Source organism: Cydia pomonella, chromosome 27 (genome assembly GCF_033807575.1).
Source record: "Cydia pomonella isolate Wapato2018A chromosome 27, ilCydPomo1, whole genome shotgun sequence".
NCBI classification, from domain to species: domain Eukaryota; kingdom Metazoa; phylum Arthropoda; class Insecta; order Lepidoptera; family Tortricidae; genus Cydia; species Cydia pomonella.
In genome coordinates, this window is record NC_084729.1 from 1,924,642 (window position 1) to 1,951,042 (window position 26,401).

The 26,401-nt window shown below is 38.5% G+C and overlaps 3 protein-coding genes and 1 long non-coding RNA gene across 7 annotated transcripts in view; 1 reads left to right on the forward strand and 3 right to left on the reverse strand.

The window, feature by feature from the left end:
• Positions 1 to 4,483, reverse strand: part of LOC133532725 (protein MEMO1) — a 28,962-nt gene extending 24,479 nt beyond the window's left edge. The window contains exon 1 of the mRNA XM_061871506.1: positions 4,209 to 4,483. Within this exon, the coding sequence (XP_061727490.1) occupies positions 4,209 to 4,257 (49 nt within the window). The 5' untranslated portion in view covers positions 4,258 to 4,483. The remainder of the gene's footprint in view (positions 1 to 4,208) is intronic.
• LOC133532729 (uncharacterized) overlaps positions 1 to 26,401 on the reverse strand; it is a 227,304-nt gene that overhangs the window by 37,759 nt on the left and 163,144 nt on the right. The gene's annotated exons all lie outside the window — the stretch shown is intronic.
• LOC133532723 (ferrochelatase, mitochondrial) lies at positions 617 to 22,117 on the forward strand. 4 transcript variants are annotated; one of them, XR_009801743.1, is made up of 11 exons: positions 4,674 to 4,871; positions 5,194 to 5,291; positions 8,844 to 9,009; positions 9,485 to 9,602; positions 10,733 to 10,834; positions 11,867 to 12,032; positions 13,359 to 13,514; positions 15,064 to 15,180; positions 17,093 to 17,220; positions 18,406 to 18,575; positions 18,804 to 22,117. XR_009801743.1 is itself a non-coding variant. In XM_061871503.1 (11 exons), exons 1-10 carry the CDS (start codon positions 4,856 to 4,858, stop codon positions 18,500 to 18,502), a joined length of 1,164 nt encoding a protein of 387 aa, XP_061727487.1. In that variant the 5' UTR covers positions 4,674 to 4,855; the 3' UTR covers positions 18,503 to 18,521; positions 20,612 to 22,117. The 4 variants fall into 4 exon arrangements, 3 of the variants coding, with proteins under 3 accessions (XP_061727488.1, XP_061727487.1, XP_061727486.1); XM_061871503.1 differs by having other exon boundaries at positions 18,406 to 18,521; positions 20,612 to 22,117; XM_061871504.1 differs by lacking the exon at positions 4,674 to 4,871 and adding an exon at positions 617 to 755 and having other exon boundaries at positions 18,406 to 22,117.
• Positions 1,107 to 3,674, reverse strand: LOC133532726 (uncharacterized). Its single transcript, XM_061871507.1, has 2 exons — positions 3,143 to 3,674; positions 1,107 to 2,332 (listed from the first exon to the last, which is right to left on the reverse strand). The coding sequence occupies exons 1-2, from the start codon at positions 3,559 to 3,561 to the stop codon at positions 1,918 to 1,920; spliced, it is 834 nt and encodes a 277-aa protein (XP_061727491.1). The 5' UTR covers positions 3,562 to 3,674; the 3' UTR covers positions 1,107 to 1,917.

The following is a 26,401-nucleotide window of genomic DNA, read 5'->3' on the forward strand; positions in this document are numbered from 1 at the left end:
TTTGTTAATTAGCTATCCAATACTTTGACATTGTTTGAATCAGGCACATTATGAGGTAAATTTAGTGTATAGTCGTGGTAAATGCCCGAATTTATTGAAATCAACGAAATTATTATTATTGTCGACCGGAAATTGACGACCGGCCTGGCCTAGTGGGTAGTGACCCTGCCTCCGAAGCCGATGGTCCCAGGTTCAAATCCTGGTAAGGGCATTTATTTGTGTGATGAGCATGGATATTTGTCCCTGAGTCATGGGTGTTTTCTATGTATTTGAGTATTTATAAATATTTATATATTATATATATATCGTTGTCTAAGTACCCTCAACACAAGCCTTATTGAGCTTACTGTGGGCTTAGTCAATTTGTGTAATAATGTCTTATAATTTTTATTTATTTATTATCTTAATTGTACTTAAATTGTCATCGACCTAATTATATGTTGTATTATCTTTTGACATGTAAAATTTGTAATTTTATCAATAAAGGAATATGAATATTTCATAAGGAAAATTCCCCAATTATGGAAATTTTTGTAGTTTTTTTTTTTTTTACACTTGTGTCAGTTTACATTTTCTAGGTAATTCTTTGTGCATCACATTGTTTTATATGGGTGCTTGCCTGAAATAGAATCAATTTATTTATTTTATTTTATTTTATTCTAATAATATAAAGTTAAAGGGAAAGGAATAAAACCGCAAACGTCTTCAACAAACTGGATATAATTTACATGATATAAAAATACATAGACATTTAGGTAAGTTAACATTATTTTCGTAAGGACCTTGAGTTTGCACTAATTTCTGTTCACATTTTGGCGGCTTTCTACTACTGGTCTAGTCTAGTATTAGGAGGAAACGAAACAACCGGTTCCCCATACAAACATAGTACCCAGTTTTCTCTCCGACTCTTTAGGAAGATATTTTCATAAAATTAGATATTTATTCACTATAGCTATGCCCTTTGTTTCAATTTATTCGATGTTTTGATTATTAGAAAGAGTTAGGGCCGGTACAGACGGACTGCAACTTGTATGGGAACTGCATGCCGACTGCACTCCAACTGCAACGTCAACGTGCAGTTCCCATACAAGTTGCAGTCGATTTTCAGTCCGTCTGTACCGGCCCTTAGGATCGCAAAATTCCATACTTTTTCTTCCTCGCATTGTCCCAGCATTTTGCCATGGCTCATGGGAGCCTGGGGTCCGCACAACTAATCCCAATACATTTTTTTTTAAACAATTCTATTCTAGTTATCCTTTTCTTTCTTTCATCTCATTACCCTCTGCTGGGGTGTAGGGCTCGAACGATATTCTTGTTCTTCAGACTCCGGTCCTGGGCAGCTTGGGTAACCTCCTCCCACCCCATTCCCCATATACACAGCTCTTCCTCCACAGAACGGCCGCCAAGTAAATTCATTTTATATTCATTGTTAAATCCTAACTATAATAATTAAAAATCTAAAATAAACAAAGTGGCACAGCTATGATTAATACACATTCAATGATGTATATTACGATACAAGTGCGAAAAATAGGAAATTCGAAACGAGTGGCGATAAATTAAAACACAACCGAAGGGAGTGTTTTAAATCGATACGAGTTGCGAATTACCTATTCGCACATGTATCATACAACGTTTTACAGTACATATGGGCCTTTAAATGTTCGACACAGTAACGCAATATGCTAATTTTCGCACTAGTGCGGTAAAGTAGCACCATATGTACTGTAAAATGATTTCGTATAATGTCAATGTCCAGAACGAAAATGATTGTGTGGAGATTGGAGAAGTGGTCGACCACAATTATTTGTTAAAAAGAGAAACAGATAATTGCTAGTTGTACATTACACAAAGCATGGCGTTCAAAGAGTTAATAATACCTTACATTTAATCAACACAGCTTCTATATATACAAATTTAATCCTCTCCATCTTCAACCATCTTAGCAAACTTCTCCGAAGCCTCCTTCAACAATTTCTCACTAAACTTCGGAAACTTAACCTCAAACTCCGACTTCAACATCTCCAAGTCCATTTTACTCATTTCCAGTTGCTCCGACATTGTTTTTGTATTTTCATATTCTTTAAACTTGTTCATATCTAAGTTTGAATGTTTCTTGATTTCTTCTAAGCCTCCGATGGCATCTTGTACGGCATCAAGTAGCTGCTTGTATCCGCTGTTCTTGTCGTAGCCAAAATCGACGTTCTTTGTGACGAGCTTGTCTAGGTGAGCTTGTTCAGTGTTGGACAGACTGGTCAGGATCTCCGGAGCTGTACTGTTTGCAGTAACTTCAAAGATTTTAGCGTTGTCTTCGTGGCGCAGTTGGATTAATCTGAAAGAGAAATAATACTATAAATGTATGCATAGGGAGCATAAACTGTAGAGAGGTGTTTATGCTTCCAATGTAGCCCAAAACATGGCAGAACCTACTATGCACAAGAAAACATATGAGAATGGTAGATGGCTGCACTTGCTTTGGCGTGAAGTGTCAATGTACATGTTTATGGGTGAGAGTATAGGAAAGTGTCATTTTTGTTTAACAACATAACACAATCTTTTTATTATATTTAAAATGGTGTTGAATACAACATTTGTGCTGTTCAAATCCTACTATTTGATGTAAAATTGTACCTATGTGTGGTAACCTCATGCTCTTTGTAAATGCTTGTGTAGTCTGTGACTGGAAACCACCATCCTGAACACAACACTATATACCTAGAGTGAGTAGCAGTCATTGACATATATATCTAAGGACGGGCCTTACGGACAATAAGAATGGGGCCAGTACAGCGGGGTCACACACACAAATTTGAGCATGCGTGTAATTGGTTGCAACTAGTTCAGTTAGGACCGCATGATTGGCTCGAATTCGAGAGTGACACCACTGAACTAGCTCCATTCTTAGTGCCTGTAAGGTCCGTCCTTAGATATATATGTCAATGGTAGCAGTCCTATTATGACTGTGATCTTCTGTAAGGTGTAAGTACTTCCCTAGTAGGGCTGCTCCAGATTCGAGTGAGATGACATTTTTCTGTGACCCAACTCTCTTTTGGTTGGACGTAGTAGGGCATACCCATACAGGGACAGAGATAAAGAATTCTATACTTCAATACACATAAAAAGGCAACAAGAAGTGACTCACCTCTCCTGTTCCTGAACAAACGATATATCCTTCAGCCGCCGATTCGTCTTGTCCAACTGCGACATGGTCTTCTGAAACCTGTCCGCCAACAACGCCATTTGTTTATCAACTTCCGTTTCCTCCCGCTCTATCTTCTCATCCAGCAAACAGTCTTCCAACATTGAACGCAGAAACTTCCCGTATGCTACTTGCTTGTTTTCCGTCTCAAAATCAGGTATAAAGACCTCCGGACGCATTGTTAAATCGGCCTCGTTAACCAAAGTAGCATTTTTGTTGTTTCTCGTAGGACGTGTGTTGCGATCTTTCATAGTAGTCGACGGAACGAAGGAACGACGCGTAGTTGGTGGCCCGACAGTCGAAGGTCGACTTTTGTACGTTTTGGAAGCCGTTGATGGCACTGATTTAGATTTTTCAGACATATTGAGGATTTTTTTAGAAAAGGGAGTGTAATAGTCGTTTGTTTACGAGAAAATGACATTCGTTTGAAAAGTGTCATGGCAACCGACGTTTCCGGTTCGTTCGGAAATGTACTTCAAACGTGCCTAACTACTAATAAAACTATCAGTTGCTAACTTATACTCGGTTAATAACTTATTTCGCACTTAAAGTAGCAAAAACAAAAAAAAATAAGCGTGATCCTGACATCAACAATGAAAACAAATTTCTAAACGCAAATTTAAACGGAAGTCAGTCAAGCTAATGATATAATTAAAATCATGTAAAATATGTAATTAGTCACATTATCATCTTTCTTCGTAATATAATATCCCAAAAAAGGGAAAAACTAATTGCTTCTATTGAAATAGAAATACTTTTTTCTAGTAAATTAACAAAGAGACGAATCACTCAAAAGGTCACTGAACTTTTGACTTACGTAGTCATTCGGACAAAAAAAAAAACTTGTATAAAATTTAACAATACAGCAATCAAAATATGATGAATCCAGTAAAGCAGGAAAAATAAAGCATATTAAAAAAATGGGCGTAATCATTAACAATATCATTGTACAACTCCTTTACGTTGAGAATACCAAATCAACATTTAATAATACTGAATTGTGACATACCATTCTCCGTATACCAGCTTCCAGCGTGAGAAGCGTTGCGGCAGGACATTTTAATTTGATCCTAAATTTTGGAGATTAATAATAAAACCGAAAAGTTAAAATTTTATCTTCACAATCACAAAAATAATACTTTTGACGTCGACTGTCATAAATATTGTAACATGCATGACCCAATCGGTATCGGTGATCGGTGAGTGAATGAAAGAATGGTTTTGTTTTGTTATACCACTTTGATATTGCCATATAGAGAAATTATACCACTTGCCAAATAAGAACATAAAAATATATTAAAACTAGATTAAATAATAATACCACATTATTATAATCTTAATAAATTTCAATTGGAAAAAATGAAAAAGCGTATAACTTAGGCAGAATTTCGTATGTAAATGTAAGCAAACGTCATTATGACATGACAATATGTTTTAATCATTCGTTCAATTCAATCATTCATTCAATTTTTTTTTAGGTTTACTACTGTTGTAAAGTAATGGAGTGAAATTTCACATTTATATTTATTAATGAAAATCGGCATTTGTTAGCATTTATCGACAAGTTTTGAGTAAAATTTTAGTTAGTCTCAAGATATTACATATATTTTGTTTGCATATTGTGGCTTTCATAAACATAGTAGCCGGAAGAAAACAATGATTTCTTCAATTTGTAAGTCTGAAACCTAAATATCAAGGCTTTTTATTTCATCTGTGTGCTTACTAGAGACATATAAGCTGTTTATTATATTACCTTTTTGTAGTAATATAATCGAATAGCATGAAATTAAAATGCGGGATGAGATGTAAATCGGAAATTATAATAGTAACAATACAATACTTCCAATAGTTATTGCTTTCTAGATAAGCTGTATCTTATTACTAAATCTTAGCTATTCGCCTGTCTGTTAGCTGTAGTTATGTGTACAATTTTATATTACAGATTAGATGCATGTTACATGTTTCCCATAGGGCCTGTTTTTTTTTTGTTTCAGGTAAGAGCGCAGCTCTGGTGCGGAGGATGTCAACCAGTGCGAAGCCCAAGACTGCCATAGTAATGTTGAACATGGGGGGCCCAGAGACCACAGACCAGGTGAAACTATATTAACTAATCGAACCCGGATAAAACTATGTCCAAAAGAGAGGTATGGGCAATGTTATCTCGCTTTGTGTGGTAGGGCACAGCACAGCGGATTTCATTCCAGATCTAGAGCAGAGCCCAACTGGGGAAGTACCTCCACATTACAGAAACCAGCAACCAAAAAACACAAGGCCCTACTCATAGTGTTGTGTTCCTGCTGGTGAGTAAAGTTGCCAGAGCTCAACAAGGGTGCGGAGTGTTAGGGTCTGCAACACACTTGTAACTCAGGAGTTGCAGGTAGGGTTGCCAACCGTACTATATTATATAGTATTGTACTATATTTTGGCTCTCTGTACTATATACTGTTGAAAAAATATATAGTACGCTAAAATACTATATTTCCGACATCCTTCTAATTTGTTCAAGATCGATTATCAATTTAATTCTAATCAAATAAAATTATTTCAAGTAATAAGACAAAATGGCGTGAGGAATGCAACAAGGCTGACATAAATTTAATAAAAGTGAGCTATTAAATTGTCATAATATTCAGGATGAATGTACTGAATCGTTATCTCATTTTATTAAAAATTAGACATTACTAAAAAGTGCACAAAGCTCAATAAAAAATATGAATTTAAACTTTAAATAAATATTGTTACTAAAAAGATTTTTTTTACTCTTTATTATTACTGGGCGTATGAGATGACGAGTGAGCAGTTTTACATATATGACTAACTGATGGCATGATAGCTGGAGTCTAGGAATAGGATGATTTTGACAACAGAGAGTGGTCTACACAAAAGGAATAGTTAAGAGGACGTTATCGATTTTAGTCGCAACAATGTCAAATTCATAGATTTAGTCGTTGAAATTGTACAACTTCTGTTAACTATTAGAAATAACAAGTACTGGTTTCTATTAGCGCGTCTTGTTATCTTTCTATTTTTTTAAATAAACTCATTTAATTAGTAATGAATGATTGTTTTTCTGATGAACATTTAGGTAAACGCGCGTAAAGCACTGATTTTATCTTCTTTGTAAATTTCGTAAAGTTTGGACTGCTAAAAATGGTAAGTTTGTATTACACATATCCTGTACTTCAACTTTAATAAACTACATTTTTGTTATTATAAATTTGAATTTAGTTATTTGAATGAAAGTTAGACGTAATAAATTTTCTCCAGAACTAACTTGAAAACAAGTGTCAATTTCTCTGAAAATCGACTTAATTTCAACGAAATTTTGATACTTAAACAATCTACAACATTTGCTAAAACTGTTCTTATACATCATTTTGTATAATTTACTACCATAGTTTTTTGATGAATTTTTAAAAACTGTCTCTTCTCGTCACATATTACTGGGGACGCACGCTTGCGACCTCATTATTAAAAGGCAAGATGAGAAGACGTGCTAATAGAACCCAATACTTGTTATTTAGATATTACGTAACAAAAGGAGTACAAATTTTTGCTCTAAAATCGTTACCATAACTAATCTCAACAGAGTGCTAGTAAGTATGATTAAACGTATATTACACTTATGTTAAGCATTTTATCTAAAAGTACTATATTTTTTTGAAATGTACTATATTTTTAATGCCTTATTCTGGAAAATACTATATTCCACCAAAAAATAGTTGGCAACCCTAGTTGCAGGCGTCCATAGGCTACGGAGACTGCTTACCATCAGGCGGGCCGTATGCTTGTTTGCCACTGTAGTATAAAAAAGTATAGTGTGTAGTATAAAAAAAACCTCATGCCAGCTACTTTATTATTATTCCAATTGCTTTGAAATACCTATAGTATAGAATGAATTTCTTCCCTTTTCTAAAAGTTAAAGTCAAAATTTCTTGTCTTGTTTTCCTATAGCCCTTGGAGTGGCAGGCCGTCGACTCCCGACCGATTATGTCTACTTATGTAACTCAAAAACGACACATGCCACTTGAAGAGATATACATATAGCATGGAAATAGCAGGTATTCGTACTTGCAAGTGAACAACGTAGGCATCAAGCCTGCCTGGAGGTTGTTTCCTCAGGCCTGCCACCACTAAAATTCTACTGGAAGGGGCCTATACCTAGGTTTGCCATAATTTTTGGTAACTGATATAGGACAAGCTTTGCTGCTTGTCACTGTACAAACTGGTTATATAGAGATGATTTAGTACCATTTTTGTACCTATTCTACAGCGGTATTGATATAGGTCTAAAAACGGGACAGGTAAAAATATGGAACTCGATTGCTTAAATAGGTGACAGTCGCGTATATACAGGATATGTCAACCCTACCTATACCTCTTATGAGGGTTCTGGAGTAACTTTTTTTTAGTAGTTAGATTTATCTTAGATTAAGTACAAATACTTTATCTTCTTCTTCTCAGCATATATGCGTCCACTGCTGAACATATACCTCTTTCATGGATTTCCATGTTGTTCTGTATGCGGCGGTTCTGTGCCAGGTCGGCCCTGCCGTCTTTCTGATATCGTCCGACCATCTGTCTCGTGGTTTTCCGTCACCTCGGCTTCCCAGTCGAGGTCTCCCAATCAGTACTCGCTGGCCCCAGCGGTCATCATCCCTGCGACATATATGGCCGGTCCATTCCCACTTCAGCTGCGCAATTCTTTTGGCGATGTCGGTAACTTTTGTGCGTTGGCGAATTTCCATATTCCGAATTCTGTCTCGTAGGGATATCCCGAGCATCGCGCGCTCCATAGCTCTCTGTGCCACTTTTAACTGGCGGACCCTTCCGACAGTCAACGTCCATGTCTCACATGCGTAGGTCATTTTACTGGGAGGACTTGGTACTTGTAAATACTTTATAGTGTATTGGGACCGTGCGAAGTGCATGGTGGGGGTAAGTAAAACGATCCCAGCGCATAAGGTGGTAAAAATTTGAACTAACTGCGTATAGCGTCTTTAACATTTCGTACAATTATATGGCTCGAAATGAAACTTTGATTTACGATTACTCCTGAAATATTCATTTAAATTGAATGGTGTAAGGGACCATTGTAATCTGTATGAAATGCTTAATATAACTAATGTATTTATTTTGATAATTGTTAATAATGTATCCATGTAAATAGCTTTGCAAATGCCACATATAACGTGATCTTTTTCTAGAAGTTAAGAATGGATATAGTAAGTTATCCTTAAAAGATGGACATTTAACATCGCGGACTTTTTTGTAGACCTATGAATGAGAAACAACCCCACCATACATTGTGTTGTTATAGCTCAAACGGATTAGGCAGCGTTTTCGATTAAAGCTCCTAGCCAGCGTGATTTTTTCCGACAACATCGTTATATTTCAAACAATTTACACAAAACCTTAACAAGTTATATGTATACTTAAGCCTTCCTCAAGAATCACTCTATTGATAGATGAAAGTCGTATGAAAATCCGTTCAGTAGTTTTTAGTTTTAGAGTAGTTTTATAAGATGTAGTGAATTGACGTTTTCCCCTAGACTTGCGGACACTAGGTTGCGTGACAGTCGTGCACGCTCCCAATTGTTACCCAGAAATAAATGGATTTTTATTTTATTATTGCAATCCGCAGGTTGGTGGCTACCTGCTTCGTATCATGACGGATCGGGACATGATCCAGCTGCCCGTGCAGAGCAGACTGGGGCCTTGGATAGCCAAAAGACGGACAGAGGAAGTGCAGAAAAAGTACAGCGAGATCGGAGGCGGGTCGCCTATACTCAAGTGGACTAACACACAAGGTACAGTATACATAGATTGCTGGCTACCTGCTAGACTGGGACATGATCCAGCTGCCAGAGCAAGCTGCACCCCTGGATAGCCAAAAGACGGACAGAGGAAGAGCAGAAAAAGTACAGTAAGATCGGAGGCGGCTCGCCTATACTCAAGTGGACTAACACAAGGTACAGTATACACAAGTTTTGGCCAAAACAAATGTATTTATTAATTGTCTGAAAAAATATATAATTGAATGAAGGGTGTTTTCAGGCTACTTTCCAATGAGTGCCCTAAAAACTTATTTTAAATTTAAAAACTGGACGTAATTTAGCGAAGTTGAATCTCACCCCCAGAAATCTGTCAATTGACAGCTTCTGATCTGTAATTTTTACTTACTGTCAAAAACAATGAACAACTTGTTTAATAATATATATAGATAACTCTAGACTTGAATAATCAGCGCTAAGCTCACTAAGCTAGCCTAACTATATTTTGCAGGTGAACTGCTCACAAAGAAACTGGACCAGTTATCTCCAGAGACAGCCCCGCACAAGCACTATGTGGCGTTCAGATACGTGCCCCCCTTCACCGCTGACACGTTTAGCCAGCTTGAAGAGTGAGTTCCATGTTGTAGTTATGTACTAGCATTTAACACTAATTTACTAAAGAGGACAGTGCAATGATAAGCCAATCAAAATTGAACCATATTACCGAGCATCAAGGACTTGAGAGGCTATATTCAGACAGCCCCGCATAAGAACTACGTGGCGTTCAGATACGTGCCCCCCTAGACTGCTGACACGTTTAGCCAGCTTGAAGAGTGAGTTCCATGTTGTAGTTATGTACTAGCATTTAACACTAATTTACTAAAGAGGACAGTGCAATGATTTGCCAATCAAAATTGAACCATATTACCGAGCATCAAGGACTTGAGCAGCTATCTTCAGACAGCCCCACAGCATTACGTGGCGTTCAGATACGTGCCCCCCTTCACCGCTGACACGTTTAGCCAGCTTGAAGAGTGAGTTCCATGTTGTAGTTATGTACTAGCATTTAACACTAATTTACTAAAGAGGACAGTGCAATGATTTGCCAATCAAAATTGAACCATATTACCGAGCATCAAGGACTTGAGAGGCTATATTCAGACAGCCCCGCATAAGCACCTCATTCGGTTTTCGTATGTTTCTTTTATCTTTATAAATGTTTTTATTATACAGGATCTTGACTCTTGGAGACCGTTCACGTCTCAAAGTAAATGTCATACTTTAGTTTGATTCGATATTTGCAGTTAGTTGTATTTTATAACTGTTGATGTGTGTTTTTTTTTTTTTTTTTTTTCTTATATGTATATGTACATACCATGTTGACTTGACGTGTAAAAGTGCGATTGTGGCGCATTTGCTGAATACATTTTTATTTTTTATTTATTTAAACTTTATTGCACAAATTGCACAATACATGAAGAGTACATTATCTACCAGTCAACCATGAGCCAAACCGAAAGATCCAAATTGGTGCAGGGTCAGAATTCAGAGTAAAATGACAAAAAAATATCACTAAATTATATAAAATTATACGTGCTCTCATGCCCCCCCCCCCTCTCTCGCTCTCTATTGTTAGCCCTACAATAGAGAAGTTGAAAAGATACAATGTTGCAAACTTGAAACTGTGGTTCGTGCATCCGCCTTCACTGGTATATAGAGATAAGTGGATCTGGAAACATAAATAAATGCGTATTTCCAGGGATGGAGTAGAACGGGCCGTAATATTCTCGCAGTACCCTCAATACAGCTGCGCCACCACGGGGTCGAGTTTAAACGCCATTGCAGACTTCTACAGAGATAGGTAACGTAGAGTTTGACACCGAGAAGTCCGCATTTTTTAATACGTTTTATTATTTTTCATCAGACTTACTCGAAAAAGACCTTATTTCATGCAGGTGTACTGAAGGACAAAGGCCTATATTGTTCCCGCGGGAGTTATGGATTATGAAGAAAAAAGCTTATAACTCCCTAGGGATTTATAGCTTTTTTTATTATGTCACTTATTCATACAAACCAAGTAGTATAAATGAGTTTTACTTTTAAAATACTGACGTTTATAATTGAGTATTTTTGTTTAAAATTATTTAATTTGAGTCATTTAACAGCCATTTAATTTTTTTTTAATAAGTTTCAATCGTGGCTGAATGCCGAATAGGTCTGTGCCTTCGATGCCTAACCTGTGAAGAAATTACAAAATGGCGGACAAATGTTTGATATGTCACCATATTTAAGAATTATTTCGCTTAAAATTAAGTTTTTTCTTCGCAAGTGTGATGAAAAAACATTGTGTGTAACTCCGGGGGTAAGAATATTGGAAACTCGGGTCTTTAATTCCCCAATACCACCCTCGTATCAAAAACTTTACTTACCCCCCTCGTTGCACAATGTACTATTACTATACTCACTACTCTACTAAATGTATGCCCCTCTCCCTCCCCTTGGATATGGGATATATATACACCCCCCCCCCCCCCCCCCCCTCCAGCCCATCACCTGGCGACATCCTTGCTCATATTTATAACACTCTGAATCTGAACCTGATATAAATTTGCAACAGAATTTGACCAGTTTGGCCTAGCGGGTAGTGACCCTGCCTATGAAGCCGATGGTCCTAGGTTCGAATCCTGGTAAGGGCATTTATTCGTGTGATGAGCATGTATATTTGTTCCTGAGTCATGGGTGTTTTCTATGTATTTAAGTATTTATAAATACTTACATATTATATATATCGTTGTCTAAATACCCACAACTCAAGCCTTATTGAGTTTACTGTGGGACTTAGTCAATTCGTGTAATAATGTCCTATAATATTTATTGATTTTTTAAATTGCAGATCAGTCCCCAAAAATATAGAGTTCAGCATGATCGAGCGCTGGGCCACGCACCCGCTGCTGGCAGAAGTCTTCGCGGAGAGGATCCGGGAGAAACTGGCCAAGTTCAAGGAGAGGGTCCGCGACGACGTGCTCATACTGTTCACCGCACACAGCCTGCCCTTGAAGGTAATCAGTGTTTTCATTCTGTAGATAAACTAAATAAAAACAATCATAGTTTGGAATACGAAATCTTAATTCAACCATTACAGTCGACGAGTAGAAAATAGTATTTTATGCAACAGTTGTATAAGAAGGGTCAAAAAAGGCGAGTGGCGTGAGTTACAATGTGAGCCGGAGCCGAAGGCGTAGGCGAACATTGTAAAGGAGTACGCCACGAGCATTTTTTGACCTACTTATACAACGTTGCATACAATACTTTTCCTACGAGTCAACAAAAATAAATCTTAATTTAGGCAAACAAAGCAAAAGTATACACCGTGTTTTTTTTTGATTTGCTTTAATTTCAAGGGTGCATTCCTGAGCTTAAATTAAGGAACTTTCTCAAAGACACCGGTATTCTAATTGACTCCATTTCGGAGATAATCAATATTTTATTTTTATCTTATAAACGAGTGTCGTTACCTTACTTACCTACCTTACCTTACCTTACCTTAGGGCCCGTTCACATATTGATTAGTGTTTAGTACTGGTTAATACATATGCTACTAAACGTAAGTACTATCTCGGACGATCGACGTTCGAAATGACATTGACATGTCACAATTTTCAATTGTTTGATTGAGATAAATGTAATGCCCGTGCAACAACAACGCTATATGCAACATTTAATTACTTTTTATAACAAAAAAAATGTTTAAAAAAATATTAATTTTTTTTTTATGGAAAATTAACTATGTCATGTTGTTTCCTTAAACGTACTTACCAATACCCCGAAGTTAACGGAATTCAATAAAAACACGGTGTATAGCCAAGACGCGCGAGCATACCTTGTTGCCCGCCCGGCCCGCTCCGGGCCGCGGCCGGCCGGTCGGCGACACCTTCTCGTAACTCATGAGGCCCTGGTACTTGCTACTTGCTAAATTAAATTTTTGGACAGTTTTTTCTCGATTTTGGCCACCGTAGCCTACGGAGACTAACAAGCAACGCTAAGCGGTCTTCGTAGTCTATGGGTGTTGCTATATTACGGGTGTCACACGCGTGTTTCTGACTTATGAAGTGATTGTTTTTACTATGCACCCAAATGAATATTTTGTAAGTTGGCAGCAATGCACTTAGTTTAAAACTGTATTCGTTTTGGTTTTGTTAGGTTGGTAGCCATTAATCGCAGTAACGTTATAGCGATTAAAAGCACAAGAGCTGTTATGAGGAATAGACAATATAGACTTTTCTTGAAACCTTTTATGTATGTTCTTATATTCGTGTTAATGAATGCATAAATGACAGATAACAGTAGAGGAGTAGGAAATACTATTATGTTATAATTGTTGTCAGGCAGTGTCCCGCGGCGACACGTACCCGCACGAGGTGGCGGCGAGCGTGGCGCTCACCATGGCCAAACTGCAGGTCCCCAACCCGCACCGGCTCGTGTGGCAGTCCAAGGTGGGCCCGCTGCCCTGGCTGCAGCCCTACACGGACGACGCCATCAAGGTAACCTGCAGTCTACTCGACCCACTGCTGCTCCGTGCTTAATATCCGTGCTCATCACACGAATAATTGTTACCAGGATTTGAACCCGGGACCATCGGCTTCATAGGCAGGGTCCCTACCCATTAGGCCAGACCGGACGTCAAAATAAAAAAATGAGTTGAAATAAGCCCGACCAGAAATATAGATCATTGTCAAGAGGGCGCTGTTATTCTCATGTATAATGACAGTTCAGTTTAGTATAAAAAATTAGTTCCAATGAAATTTCGCAATATGGCGCGTGATCATATATTACTGGCTTTAATAATTAGTACCTGGGCGACCGAGCGTTGCTCGGTTATAACTATATTTATTGTAATATGGTGGTGTATAGGTGATAATCTACATAAACTTAAAAAGTAAAATGTGAACTGACAATTATCATTATTTACAATCGATTTTAACCTTACAGCACTTGTCACAGAGTAACGCCATCTATTGTTAATTTCTCTTATTACATAGGTCATTTTTTTACTAAATTAAACTTGTCTAAAACAATAAAAATCAAAAAATTATATATAAACTTGAACATATAAAAAAAAAAGTTAATCACCGGGCGAGATTCGAACCCGTAACACTCGTTTAGCAGTCCGCGTCTTAACCCGCTGGACCAGACGGACAATGGCCGGCAACACAAAATTAGCGACCATATTCTGCGTCGTAATAAAAACGCATGAAAACTCGAAAACACGCGTTTTCCCAAACATAAGACTAATCTAGATAGATTGTATACCCCCAAAAACCCCCATATACCAAATTTCAGCGAAATCGTTAGAGCCGTTTCCGAGATCACAGAAATATATATATATATATATATATATATATATACAAGAATTGCTCGTTTAAAGGTATAAGATACATGGCTATTTCGTATCTAAGTAAGAAGTAAGTAAGTAAGGTGATCCAGTGGTACCGAAGAGGCTGTAAAAGGAAAAGAGGAAGGCAGTTCAAACGATGGGACGACGACATCAGGCCTGTTGCTGGTGCCACATGGAGCGGGGTTGCCAGAGACAGGAACGAATGGAGAAGGCTGGAGGAGGCCTATGCCGACTGGCCAGCGGGCACCCAATACATTTAACAACACATCAGAAACAAATAAACAGCATTTGGGTGTCATGACAAAAAGGCTATAATCTTCTTCTTCCTCGCGTTGTCCCGGCATTTTGCCAACGGCTCATGGGAGCCTGGGGTCCGCTTGACAACTAATCCTAAGATGTGGCGTAGGCACTAGTTTTTACGAAAGCGACTGCCATCTGACCTTCCAACCCGGAGGGTAAACTAGGCCTTGTTGGGATTAGTCCGGTTTCCTCACGATGTTTTCCTTCACCGAAAAGCGACTGGTAAATATCAAATGATATTTCGTACATAAATTCCGAAAAACTCATTGGTACGAGCCGGGGTTTGAACCCGCGACCTCCGGATTGCAAGTCGCACGCTCTTCCCGCTAGACCACCAGCGCTTCCGAAACAAAAAGGCTATAATAATAAAAAAATATATTTGTATGTAATTCCAGGCATACTCGAAGCAGGGCAAGAAGCACCTCATCCTAGTACCCATAGCGTTCGTGAACGAGCACATAGAAACTTTGCACGAACTGGACATCGAATACTGTGACGAATTGGCTAAAGAGGTGAGTACTGAACTTTGATAGGGACCGTTCGCGTTGGAGGGTCTGCCATCTTGTGGCCTGAATTGGAAGCCTATGCTTGTGCATGTGCATGTCTATACATGCACATGCACATGTACACGTCACATGTTTTCCTGTGCATAGTAGGTTCTGCCATCTCGTGGGCTACATCGGAACAAAAAACATCACATTTACGCCTCGCGCCAAAAATCTGACTGCTCCTGTGCTGCCTCCTACAGTTCATGCACGCTCCCTATACTCATTATAGAAAAAAAACCGGTCAAGTGCGAGCCGGACTCGCGTACGAAGGGTTCCGTACCATTATCTATAATAAAAAACCGGGAAAGTGCAAGTCGGACTCGCGCACGAAGGGTTCCGTACCATTATTTATAACAACGGGAAAAAATATGTTTGTTGTATGGGAGCCCCCCTTAAATATTCATTTTATTCTGTTTTTAGTATTTGTTGTTATAGCGGCAACAGAAATACATCATCTGTGAAAATTTCAACTGTCTAGCTATCACGGTTCATGAGATACAGCCTGGTGACAGACGGACAGACGGACGGATAGCGGAGTGTTAGTAATAGGGTCCCGTTTTGCCCTTTGGCCTTTCTAAAAAGAGAAATTGGGGACAATTTTACACAGATACCTAGCCCCAAACTAAGCAAAGATTGTACTATCCTCGTAAGGCCCAAGGTCCTACCTATAGGACTTATTCAGTTCGATGAAATTTAAATCATATTCAATTAGGACAGAGTTGCATTTGTTCTGTTTCGTGCAATTTTCAAACAAATTAAAATCTAGTGTATTCCGTGCACTATAGGTTCAAATTCCAGTGGCAAATTTTGGATTATTCATTTCTATGGCTGGGCCTTAAGAGGCTATGGGTACTAGGAGACGATATACATACGTATATAGATAAATACATACTTATATACACCGTGGGCCAATTAAACCCGACAGATTTTAACCACGCATTCCTGAGGTCATAAGGAGCAAAAAATGTTATATGAGTTTTGGCCAAATTCGCAAAAAAAAAATGTTTTTTTTTGCCGAAAAATTGACAGATTTTAACCACGCATTCCTGAGGTCATAAGGAGCAAAAAATGTTATATGAGTTTTAGCCAAATTCGCCAAAAAAAATGTTTTTTTTTGCCGAAAAAAAATTTCCTTTTGCGTTTTCTGCACACGATACGTTATTTATTTTTACACCTTGGTGAAAAAAAATCATTACAACGAATAAGTAAAGTTTTTTTTTATTTACAGACGAAAGTTGCGAGTTTACTTTAAAACTTAAATATCTGTCAGTAGGTATGTCTAAACCAAGTCACATAGTGGCAGCGTCACAGCTAAAAAGGCGTTTTTGACTAAGTTATAAAAGAAACAAATTTTCACAGAAATTGTCATTATCTCTAAAACAAGACCGATTTCAGAAAACATTGTATGACATTTTAGACTCTAAATGCGGTCAAGAATACACCTTTGAAATCTGTCGGGTTTAATTGGCCCACGGTGTATATAGAAAACACCTGACTCAGGAACAAATATCTGTGTTAATCACACAAATAAATGCCCTTACCGGGATTTGAACCAGGGACCATCTGCTTCATAGGCAGGGTCACCCACTGGGTCAGACAGGTCGTTAATATATATATATATATATTTATTTATTTATTTTACAGTACATATGGTGCTACTTTACCGCACTAGTGCGAAAATTAGCATATTACGTTACTGTGTCGGACATTTAAAGGGCCATATGTACTGTAAAACGTTGTACGATACATGTGCGAATAGGTAATTCGCAACTCGTGTCGATTTAAAACACCCCCTTCGGTCGTGTTTTAATTTATCGCCACTCGTTTCGGATTTCCTATTTTTCGCACTTGTATCGTAATGTACTATTATTTACAGGCAGGCGTGCTACAAATAGAGCGAGCGAGTGCACCTAACGACCATCCGACTTTCATATCGGCACTCGCTGACGTAGTGTCTACACACATGAAATCTGGCCCTAGGGTCTCGAAACAGTTCCTAAACAGGTATGATTAGTGGCAATGTACTATTTTATATGAGACCATTTTTATAATAAGAACAACTGTTCAACGAAAATTTCGCACCAGACATTTTTTTTAAAGTAACTTAAAAATCTTGACACATTTATTTGTGTCTTTTATTTTGGAATTACGAGTAAATTGATTGAGAAGACTTACCAGTCGATTATTTTTAATGAATTGGGTACTTGACACATGTTGAATATTATAACAAAATTAAGTTAAATGGATAGAAAATGAGCCAACCATTATAAAAAAGTGGAATTTAAAAAATTATATTGAGATTATAAAAAAATACAAGGCTCCGAAGTCTCAAAAACAAATTCTTTTGTCTTTCAAAAATAGAAAAGAAAATGGTACCATTCGATTCCTTACATTTTATTCAAAAATAAATTGTATGACAACTATATATATAAACGCAATATTTCAGGGTCAAAATGGCAATTTTCTTGATACATTTAGAACAGACTTATATGATGTGACGTCACATCACCTTATCATTTTGTTAGAGGCGTTTCAATCGTCGAGTGCGAGCGTCAGACTTTAACTCTCATTTCTGATATTTGTGTTGCTTAAATGCCATGAGTCCTATATAGACATTTGATCCTCAGGAAAATCAAGATCGTTTGACATTATTTACAAAAAAACTGTCAAGTAGCCAATTGCGTTTTGGAAATATTCGCTGCGAAATTTAGAAAATGTGTCTCCTCTCGTCTAACCTACCTAACAAAAATTATGAAAAAAAAACATGAACGTGAAGCTTAATACTTTCAATGAAAACTATTTTAAACAAGATTGGTTAAGCGGTTAAAGTTCTGGGCACCATAAAGAGATTCAAGTTTTCACATGTTAATTTTAGAAATTTTACTTGTTTATATTTTTGACGACCGGTTTGGCCTAGTGGGTAGTGACCCTGCCTACGAAGCTGATGGTCCCGGGTTCAAATCCTGGTTAGGGCATTATTCGTGTGATGAGCATGGATATTTGTTCCTGAGCCATGAGTGTTTTCTATGTATTTAAGTATTTATAAATATTTATATATTATATATGTCGTTGTCTAAGTACCCTCAACACAAGCCTTATTGAGCTTACTGTGGGACTTAGTCAATTTGTGTAATAATGTCCTATAATATTTATTTATTTATTATATATCGTGATACGTTTGTTTTTCAGATGTCCCCACTGCGTGAGCAAGCGGTGTGAGATGTCTAAGAAATTCTTCGCGGAATTAGTCGGCTCCGAAATAGATAAACCACTGATGACCGCATAAATAAATAAATAAAATATTTGTAAGTTTCTACACATAAATAATCCATGTATATCATATTGTTTTGTATCATAGAAATAGTACATTACGATACAAGTGCGAAAAATAGGAAATTCGAAACGAGTGGCGATAAATTAAAACACGACCGAAGGGAGTGTTTTAAATCGACACGAGTTGCGAATTACCTATTCGCACATGTATCGTACAACGTTTTACAGTACATATGGCCCTTTAAATGTTCGACACAGTAACGTAATATGCTACTTCTCGCACTAGTGCTATAAAGTAGCCCCATATGTACTGTAAAATAATAAGTACATAGAATCCTCACTCCATACATCAGTTTGGTACCAAAACGCTTATTATTTTCGTAGTCGACATCTAGAATCGAGTAGCGGAATTATCAGTACCGCTACTTGACAATAGATGTCGCGACGAACGTAAAGTCTAATGCTCAACAATTTTCAGCTAACATAACCGGATTGACCGAAACTCTACTCCTTCCCTTGTAATAATTAGTTGTAAACTGTTGAGAAATACAATTTTCGTCAGTCGCGACACCCGAGACATCTAGTGTCAAGTAGCGGTACTCATAATTCCGCTACTCGACGCTAGATGTCGACTACGAAAATAAGCGTTTTGTCAGTGGGGCGACATTCCTCCTTTCGGCATTTCCCGACTCCGTTCGGCTCAGGTTTGCATCAATTATTAGGGTTGGTACAACTTGACGTCCCTATAGGGAGCGTGCATGAACTGTAGGAGGCAGCACAGGAGCCGTCAGATTTTTGGCGCGAGGCGTAAATGTGATGTTTATTGTTCCGATGTAGCCCACAAGATGGCAGAACCTACTATGCACAAGAAAACACGTGACGTGTAAATGTACATGTTTATGGTTCCGATTCAGGCCACAAGATGGCAGACCCTCCAACGCGCACGGTCCCTATACGTGCATGACCACAGATAACATAATGACCTGAATTTGACAACCCTAAATGGCCGAAAGGGATAGTGCCATACATTAGAAAGGGGCATTAATTCGTCCCTGAATCGCTGTCAAACTGCGGTTTTGTAGGAAGTGTTATTTCTGTACGGTATGCTGATGCGGCAAAACTGATGTATGGAGTGAGCACTCTATGCTCACTTCTTATTGCTCTATGGCTGTATCGACATACATAATGATTTTTAAATTCGGGCGATCGATATCGTCGCTCGAAAATCTGTGGAAAACGGCGAATTGTATTTTTGAAATACGAGCAATAGAATTGGGAATCTAATGGTATTGACCACTCGTTTTCAATTCTGTTATTAGAATTTAAATGCCTAGTAGTGGATATATGTTGACGGGAGAAATCATCTATGGGCAGGGGCACCCCAGTACCAGCTTCTCCATCTGGACCGCATCCAACGAAGAGCGACTCGAATTGTTGACTGCCGGCGTAATAGGGTTGTTTCCATCTACAAATCTTAGGGCAGAATTGTATCCCAATAAATTCGTTTGGATTATAAGAACATGTTAAATTACTTTTAGGGGACCTGTAATGACCATATTTTTGTAAATATTGAATTTAAAATATCTTTTGGCACACGTCACGTGACCAAACTCGAAACGTCTGAAGATTCTGATGACGTCACAACTCTCGGATTGACACTGTTGACAGTTAGGCGATAAACAACAAATGACAAATGTCAGTTGACAGTTCGTATCTTCTACGTGTGTATGTAGTTATGTGTCAAACCGTAAACTGTGACGTCACACAATTTTCAAAGAGCGTTTTGGGCGCGAAAGCGTCTGTAAAATATATTTTGTTAATTTAACATATTTAAAGCCGTTTTTAGTATAACAGTTTAATTTTAGGGCAACTTTTAGTTAATATAGAACGTAATACAAGCGTTTTTCAAAAATTGGAAACAACCCTATTCGGATCTATTCGACTCCTTGGCGCTGCGTAGAGATGTGGCCTCGCTCTGCATTTTCTATCGCATGTACAACGGGGAGTGCTCCGAGGAATTGTTCGGATTAATCCCTGCCGCTTTTCCCTATCGCCCTACGCGACAACATTCCCATCCTTACCACTTAGTTGGTTGGCAGTCCTCAACTGTGCGTTTCTCCAGGAACTCTGCCTCGCACAGCTAAACTGTGGAATGAACTGTCGGCTGCGGTATTTCCGGACCGATAAGACCTTCAAACCTTCAAGAAAAGAGTGTACTCCCATCCTAAAGGCCGGCAACACATGTACAGTCAGCATCAAAAGTAGTGGATAAAACAAGGTTTTAAAAGTATTCTGTAACAGCTTAACAAAATGTGGTGATTCTATTTGTAGAACAATTAACACGGTAAAAGATTTACTTTTGAATGTTAATTTTAGAGATTTATCTATATTTGGAAAAGTTATTAAGAATATCAGATATTTTTGGCGCGTTGTTTCATCCGCTACTATTGGTGCTGACTGTACAACCCCTCTGGTATTACTGGTGTCCATAGGCGGCGGTAATCGCTTACCATCAGGTGATCCGTCTGCTCGTTTGCCTCCTCTATCATAAAAAAGGGAGCCAGACGATATTGAGCGCTCGAAATTCTAAAATTGGCCCCTAGTTCGACAAGAGGATAATGGTTACATCTATCTCATTCTAAAGTAAGGCTAAGCACGTCCAAGAGTGCTCACTCCGTACAACGGTTTTGTTACCAACAATACTATTATTTTCGTAGTCGACATCTATTGTATCTTTAGGTATTTAAAAAAAGGTAAACAAACAATTTGTACATTTTCGGGTAGTTTAAAATTTATTGGTTAACCAACCAAATACAAAATCGCCTGGATCTGTCACTGAACGACCTGACTTTAAACCTACTTTATTTGATCATGTAATGTTTTCATCTACCCTCAACTGCCTTAAGGAGCCATTTGAGGGTAGATTTAGTTTACCTTTTTTTAAATACCTAAAGATACAGACTTAAAGCGTCAAGTAGCGGAACCCTCAGTGCTGCTACTCGACAATAGATGTCGCGGCAAACAAAAAGTCTAATGCTCAACGATTTTCAGCTAATATTATAACCAGAGTAAGCGTAGGAGTTGAAAATAGAATTCCGGTTACTCTAGTTATAGGGAGCGTGCATTAACTATAGGAGGCAGCACAGGAGCCGTCAGATTTTTGGCGCGAGACGTAAATGTGATGTTTTTTGTTCCGATGTAGCCCACAAGATGGCAGAACCTACTATGCACAAGAAAACACTTGACGTGTAAATGTGCCTGTTTATGGTTCCGATTCAGACCACAAGATGGCAGACCCTCCAACGCGCACGGTCCCTATAATGTTAGCGGAAAATCGGTGAGCATTAGACTTTTTGTTTGCCGCGACATCTATTGTCGAGTAGCAGTACTGAGAGTTCCGCTACTTGACGCTAGATGTAGACTACGTCTTCTTAATTCTCTTTGTTCGTGATTAGCGTCCTTTAGAAGTTTTGTGGCTTGTGTATGTGTGATGCACAGTGAAAGCAATTTTTAGACAAATGGTTGTTGGAGGCATTTATTAATGTTTTTAATTAAGTATATTTACAAAGTGTAAATAATGGTGTTGTTTAGTTTTATAGTTTATGATGGAATACATTATTATTTTAAATAGTTTTTTTATTTCTTAAACCTCTGACTTGGAGTAAGAAAATAAGTTTTTGGCAAAAAAAAATTTTTGGTACAAGCTTTTATCGCTGATTGCACTTTTCTTTCCACAGGCAACTAATACTCATCGAGACAATTCTAAAAACCCCAAACACAATTAGGTTGCGTTGTTTTATCACAGAGTTCCTATAGCTAACTCCTGTCTCCATCATCAGATCAGCTTGATGGTACCATAATATTGCATTGTCACCCGACCTACATATGTATGCAAATTTTGAAAATGTGAAGGTACTTTTTTCAGATTTTTGCTCATATCTTGAATATCTGTACAGTAGTTATTTGTGCAACAAAAGAGGAAAGTTGGCTTTTCTTGCGAGTGTTGATTTTGATTCCTAAGTAAGCGAAAAATTATATAATCGAATCACGAGCGAAGCGAGTGATTTTAAGGCAGAATCGTAAGCGTAGCGAGGGACTCAAAAACACGAGATGTAAAATAACTTTGCCTTCGTGTGACACATACAACTTTTCACCTCAGTAGTGAGAACATACTAAAGATCCGGGGAGTGACGAAAGTAGGCTTGTTTGAGCTGCTGAGGTGAAAAAGCAAGCAAGAAAATTACTTCGGACAAAAGTTTTATTATAAAATTTCCTACACACCAGCGCAAGGAGAATACTAACTGTAAAAATATCACACAAAATCATAGCAAATTAATTCAAAATGGATCTTATTAAATATTTATTATTTAAAAGTCAATTTTACCAGCCAACATAAGAAAACAATTCACAATTTGCATTCAATTCAATTCAAATATACTTTATTCATGTAGGCCTAGCAACAAGCACTTATGAATAGTAAGACAGTATTACATATAATTATCTTAAGCTAATTATCAGAGCAATTTATTGATGTTGTAAATATTATTCCATATATAATACTAAATAATATAATTCATAGATCAAATTTAATACTAAAAAATTCACAAAATATAGTCATAAAAAAAAAATGTATAAAAAATACTAGTCTAGACAGATTGTTTCTAGAATAAATTCTAAATGTCAAACAAATATAATAAAAACAACAAACATTTGATTACTTTGCCCCACATGTGGATAAAACGCAACTTTCTCATCAGTTTTTGGACAATCAAGAGAGCCTTTACCAGTTGGTGTGGTGAAAAATATTAAACTAGTTTAAATTTCTCCACCTTTCCAAGATTTAAGTACAAAACAAGACTGTGGTAGTTTCAAAGAAAACTCATTACGCAACGAACATAATAGACACTTCGCTTTCTCGGCCGCCATAATGTAATCATCGCACGTAGGATATCCTCGCAAGAGCTGGGAAGAAAATGTATGTGTGATTTAGATTATCATCCATCACCGTGGATAACCGGTTCTGCCTCTACATGTTACTACTATCACGATATAACTGTTTATAAATAATAAATAAATAAATATTATAGGACATTATTACACAAATTGACTAAGTTCCACAGTAAGCTCAATAAGGCTCGTGTTGAGGGTACTTAGACAACGATATATATGTTACTGTAAAAGCCCGAAGTACGGTAAAACCTAGGATATACCGGTAAGACCTAGGTTTTACCGATGCCGATCGGTAAAAGCCCGAAATGTGAAATAATTATTGTTCACTTTGGGCTTTTACCGACATGGATTTGGTAAATCCTAGGTCTTACCACGTCGACCGGTAAAGGTTGAATCATCCACTGGTTCTTGACATTATTAGATGAAAATCTTGTATCAGTGTAAGGCGCGTTACATGTAGCGCCAGTTGGAGTGATGCTTCGTATTGTTTCGGCTATTTTACTAGTCATATAGATCTTTCGGTTTTGCTGAAGATGAGAGTGAACTCTACTCACTGCAAATTCGAACGCGATGAGTAGGGATGTAGAAGTCCTGAGAGTAGAGTAATGTATGTCACATATCCTTTGTAAGCAATATGCCCAGTTGGCGGGAATTTTCGGGCTGTAGCTAGCCGCTGTAATGGGTAACAGAAACGCGTTCCGTATGTGGTTCGTTTTCCAGATGACTAGGGTGCATATCGCGAACGATTGGCATCTTGACTAGGTACCAAGGTTTAGGTATAGTTTACAGTAAAAACAAATTAGGTATCTATTAATAGTTCCCGCCTGTTGAAGCGACTATGGATGGGTGATCAAATGACACCCAGATGCATTCAATTAAATAATTTTGTTATAAGTAAAAAACCTTTTGCCAAACGTGGGTTATGGTAGTGGTTCGTAAGGGAGAGAAATAAGCCTGTCTGGTTCCGTGGTATGTTGGTACTCCCCTGTCATGCTAGTTGGTCGTACCGAGGGCCGCTCCTGGTTAGCCAGGAACGTCTTTAAGCGCCGTGGACAGCTGATGTGGATGCGAAAGGAGGCCTCTGCGTCCCTAGGAACTATTAGTACGGCCGATCGGAACAAAGGAACCGCGCCGCTAAAGGGTTAAATGAACCGGAATCTTACAGCTCTATTCTTTAAGACTGCTGTCGACCGAAAATGCGATTTTGTGTCTTAAGCAAGCTGTCAGGTACTACAAGGACAGGAACACGCCGATCTATGCGTGCTTTCTGGACTTGTCAAAGGCGTTTGACCTGGTTGTGTAAGACAAGCTATAGTACAAGCTTACAAAAACGGGAGATTCCATTGAATATGTCGCGTTGCTTAAACATTGGTACAACAGCCAGGTCAACCGAGTGAGATGGGCGGGAGAGGAGTCTGACGAATACAAACTACAAAGTGGAGCGAGACAGGGAGGGCTAACATCCCTTCTCCTTTTCAACGTCTACGTAAACGAGTTGATCGAGGCACTCAGCAGGGCACATGTCGGTTGCCATACAGGTGATGTGTGTTTTAACAATATAAGTTACGCTGACGACATGGCGTTGCTGAGGCCTTGGGCTGACGCGGTACGACAGCTCATCAATATTTGTGAGGAATGCGCCGGGCAACATGGTCTAAAATACAACACGGCCCAAAGTCAGTTTGTTATATTCAAAGCTCGTAAGTATAACCTGTCTACGGAGCCGAGGATCATGTTGTGTGGCGTACCCCTCAAAGTTGTAGATCGCTTTAGGTAAGTATCTGGGGCATAGCTTACAACTGAATTGAATGACGACCTGGGGAAAAAAGAGCGACAGCAGTGAGAGGCAATATGCTTGCCGGCAGGTTCCCACGGTGTAATACATCAGTTAAATTGACGCTTATGGTGATGTAGGTACCAATGTAGGCAGGTATCAGAAGGTTCTTGGAGTGAAAGACGTTTTGTAGCTATGTACAAGATTGAATGAATTTATTTACAAAATGCGCGTAATTTATACAAAATTAGAGAAATGTAAGAAAGAGATCTATATACAGGAAAGAGCGTGATACATTATAGTACCCGCGCGGGACGCGCGGGGTGAGGTGCGCGGGCGCCAGGTTGCGGCGCGTGGCCGCGGCATTCGCGCGCGCCTATAAAATAAAGCGAGCCAACGTTCCCGTCCTTTTCTCGGCCGGCCTCCGTAGGGTGCACATCGTGTCGTCGGTGCGCCGTGTCCCGCTCCGCTGCTTGATACTCGCCGGTAGAAGACACGAAGAGGATGCTGCAGGCTCCGCATATGCATAAACTGCCCTTGTCAGGGCAACATAAAACTGCCCTTCTCAGGGCAAACTCAAAACTGCTCTTGTTAGAGCAAACGTCACCGTTTCTCTGCTTAACCGCAGAGTGTCAATCAATCGATTTATAACTGTTCTTTTCAGAACAATTTCACTGTTTCTATAACGGACACAACGTCGGTCGATGTATATGTCTATGTATGTATATATGTCCCCACACGCTCTTTAGAGCTTACTGTCAGACTTTCTACACATGCAGCCTGTGGGTGAAGTTTACACAACGAGCCTATAACGCATTGCGCGTTCAATATAATAACATATTGAGGATGCTGTTGCGGCTGCCGAAGCACTGCAGTGCGTCCGTCATGTTCGCTGAGGAGCGAGTAGATGACTTTTTTGCCATTAGGTGGAAAAGAATCGCCTCCATGCTGCGACGGGTGCGCGGCAGCAGCAACAGTCTACTCAAGGTGTTGGCCGAGCGCCTCGAGTGCCCCGTTATAAAGTTTTGGGTGGAGGTGGCAATTGGGAGAGCGAAATAGAGTATGGCAACCTGCGCCCCTACTCTCCACACATCTTAGTGTTTAGTTATAAGTTCTTATTTTTGTTTTTCTCTTAGTACCTAATTAGCATAGTTTTAAGTTTATACTAATAGTCGTTATGGATCAGTG

What these genes read in the sequence shown, in the direction of transcription:
- LOC133532726 (XM_061871507.1), bottom strand. Translation starts at nt 3,561, where the DNA reads ATGTCTGAAAAATCTAAATCAGTGCCATCAACGGCTTCCAAAACGTAC. An exon ending in TTTGTTCAGGAACAGGAGAG is followed by an intron (nt 2,333 to 3,142) that starts GTGAGTCACTTC and finishes TTTCTCTTTCAG; the next exon opens with ATTAATCCAACTGCGCCACG.
- LOC133532723 (XM_061871502.1), top strand. An exon ending in CAAGTGGACTAACACACAAG is followed by an intron (nt 9,010 to 9,484) that starts GTACAGTATACA and finishes TATATTTTGCAG; the next exon opens with GTGAACTGCTCACAAAGAAA. An exon ending in ACACGGACGACGCCATCAAG is followed by an intron (nt 13,515 to 15,063) that starts GTAACCTGCAGT and finishes ATGTAATTCCAG; the next exon opens with GCATACTCGAAGCAGGGCAA.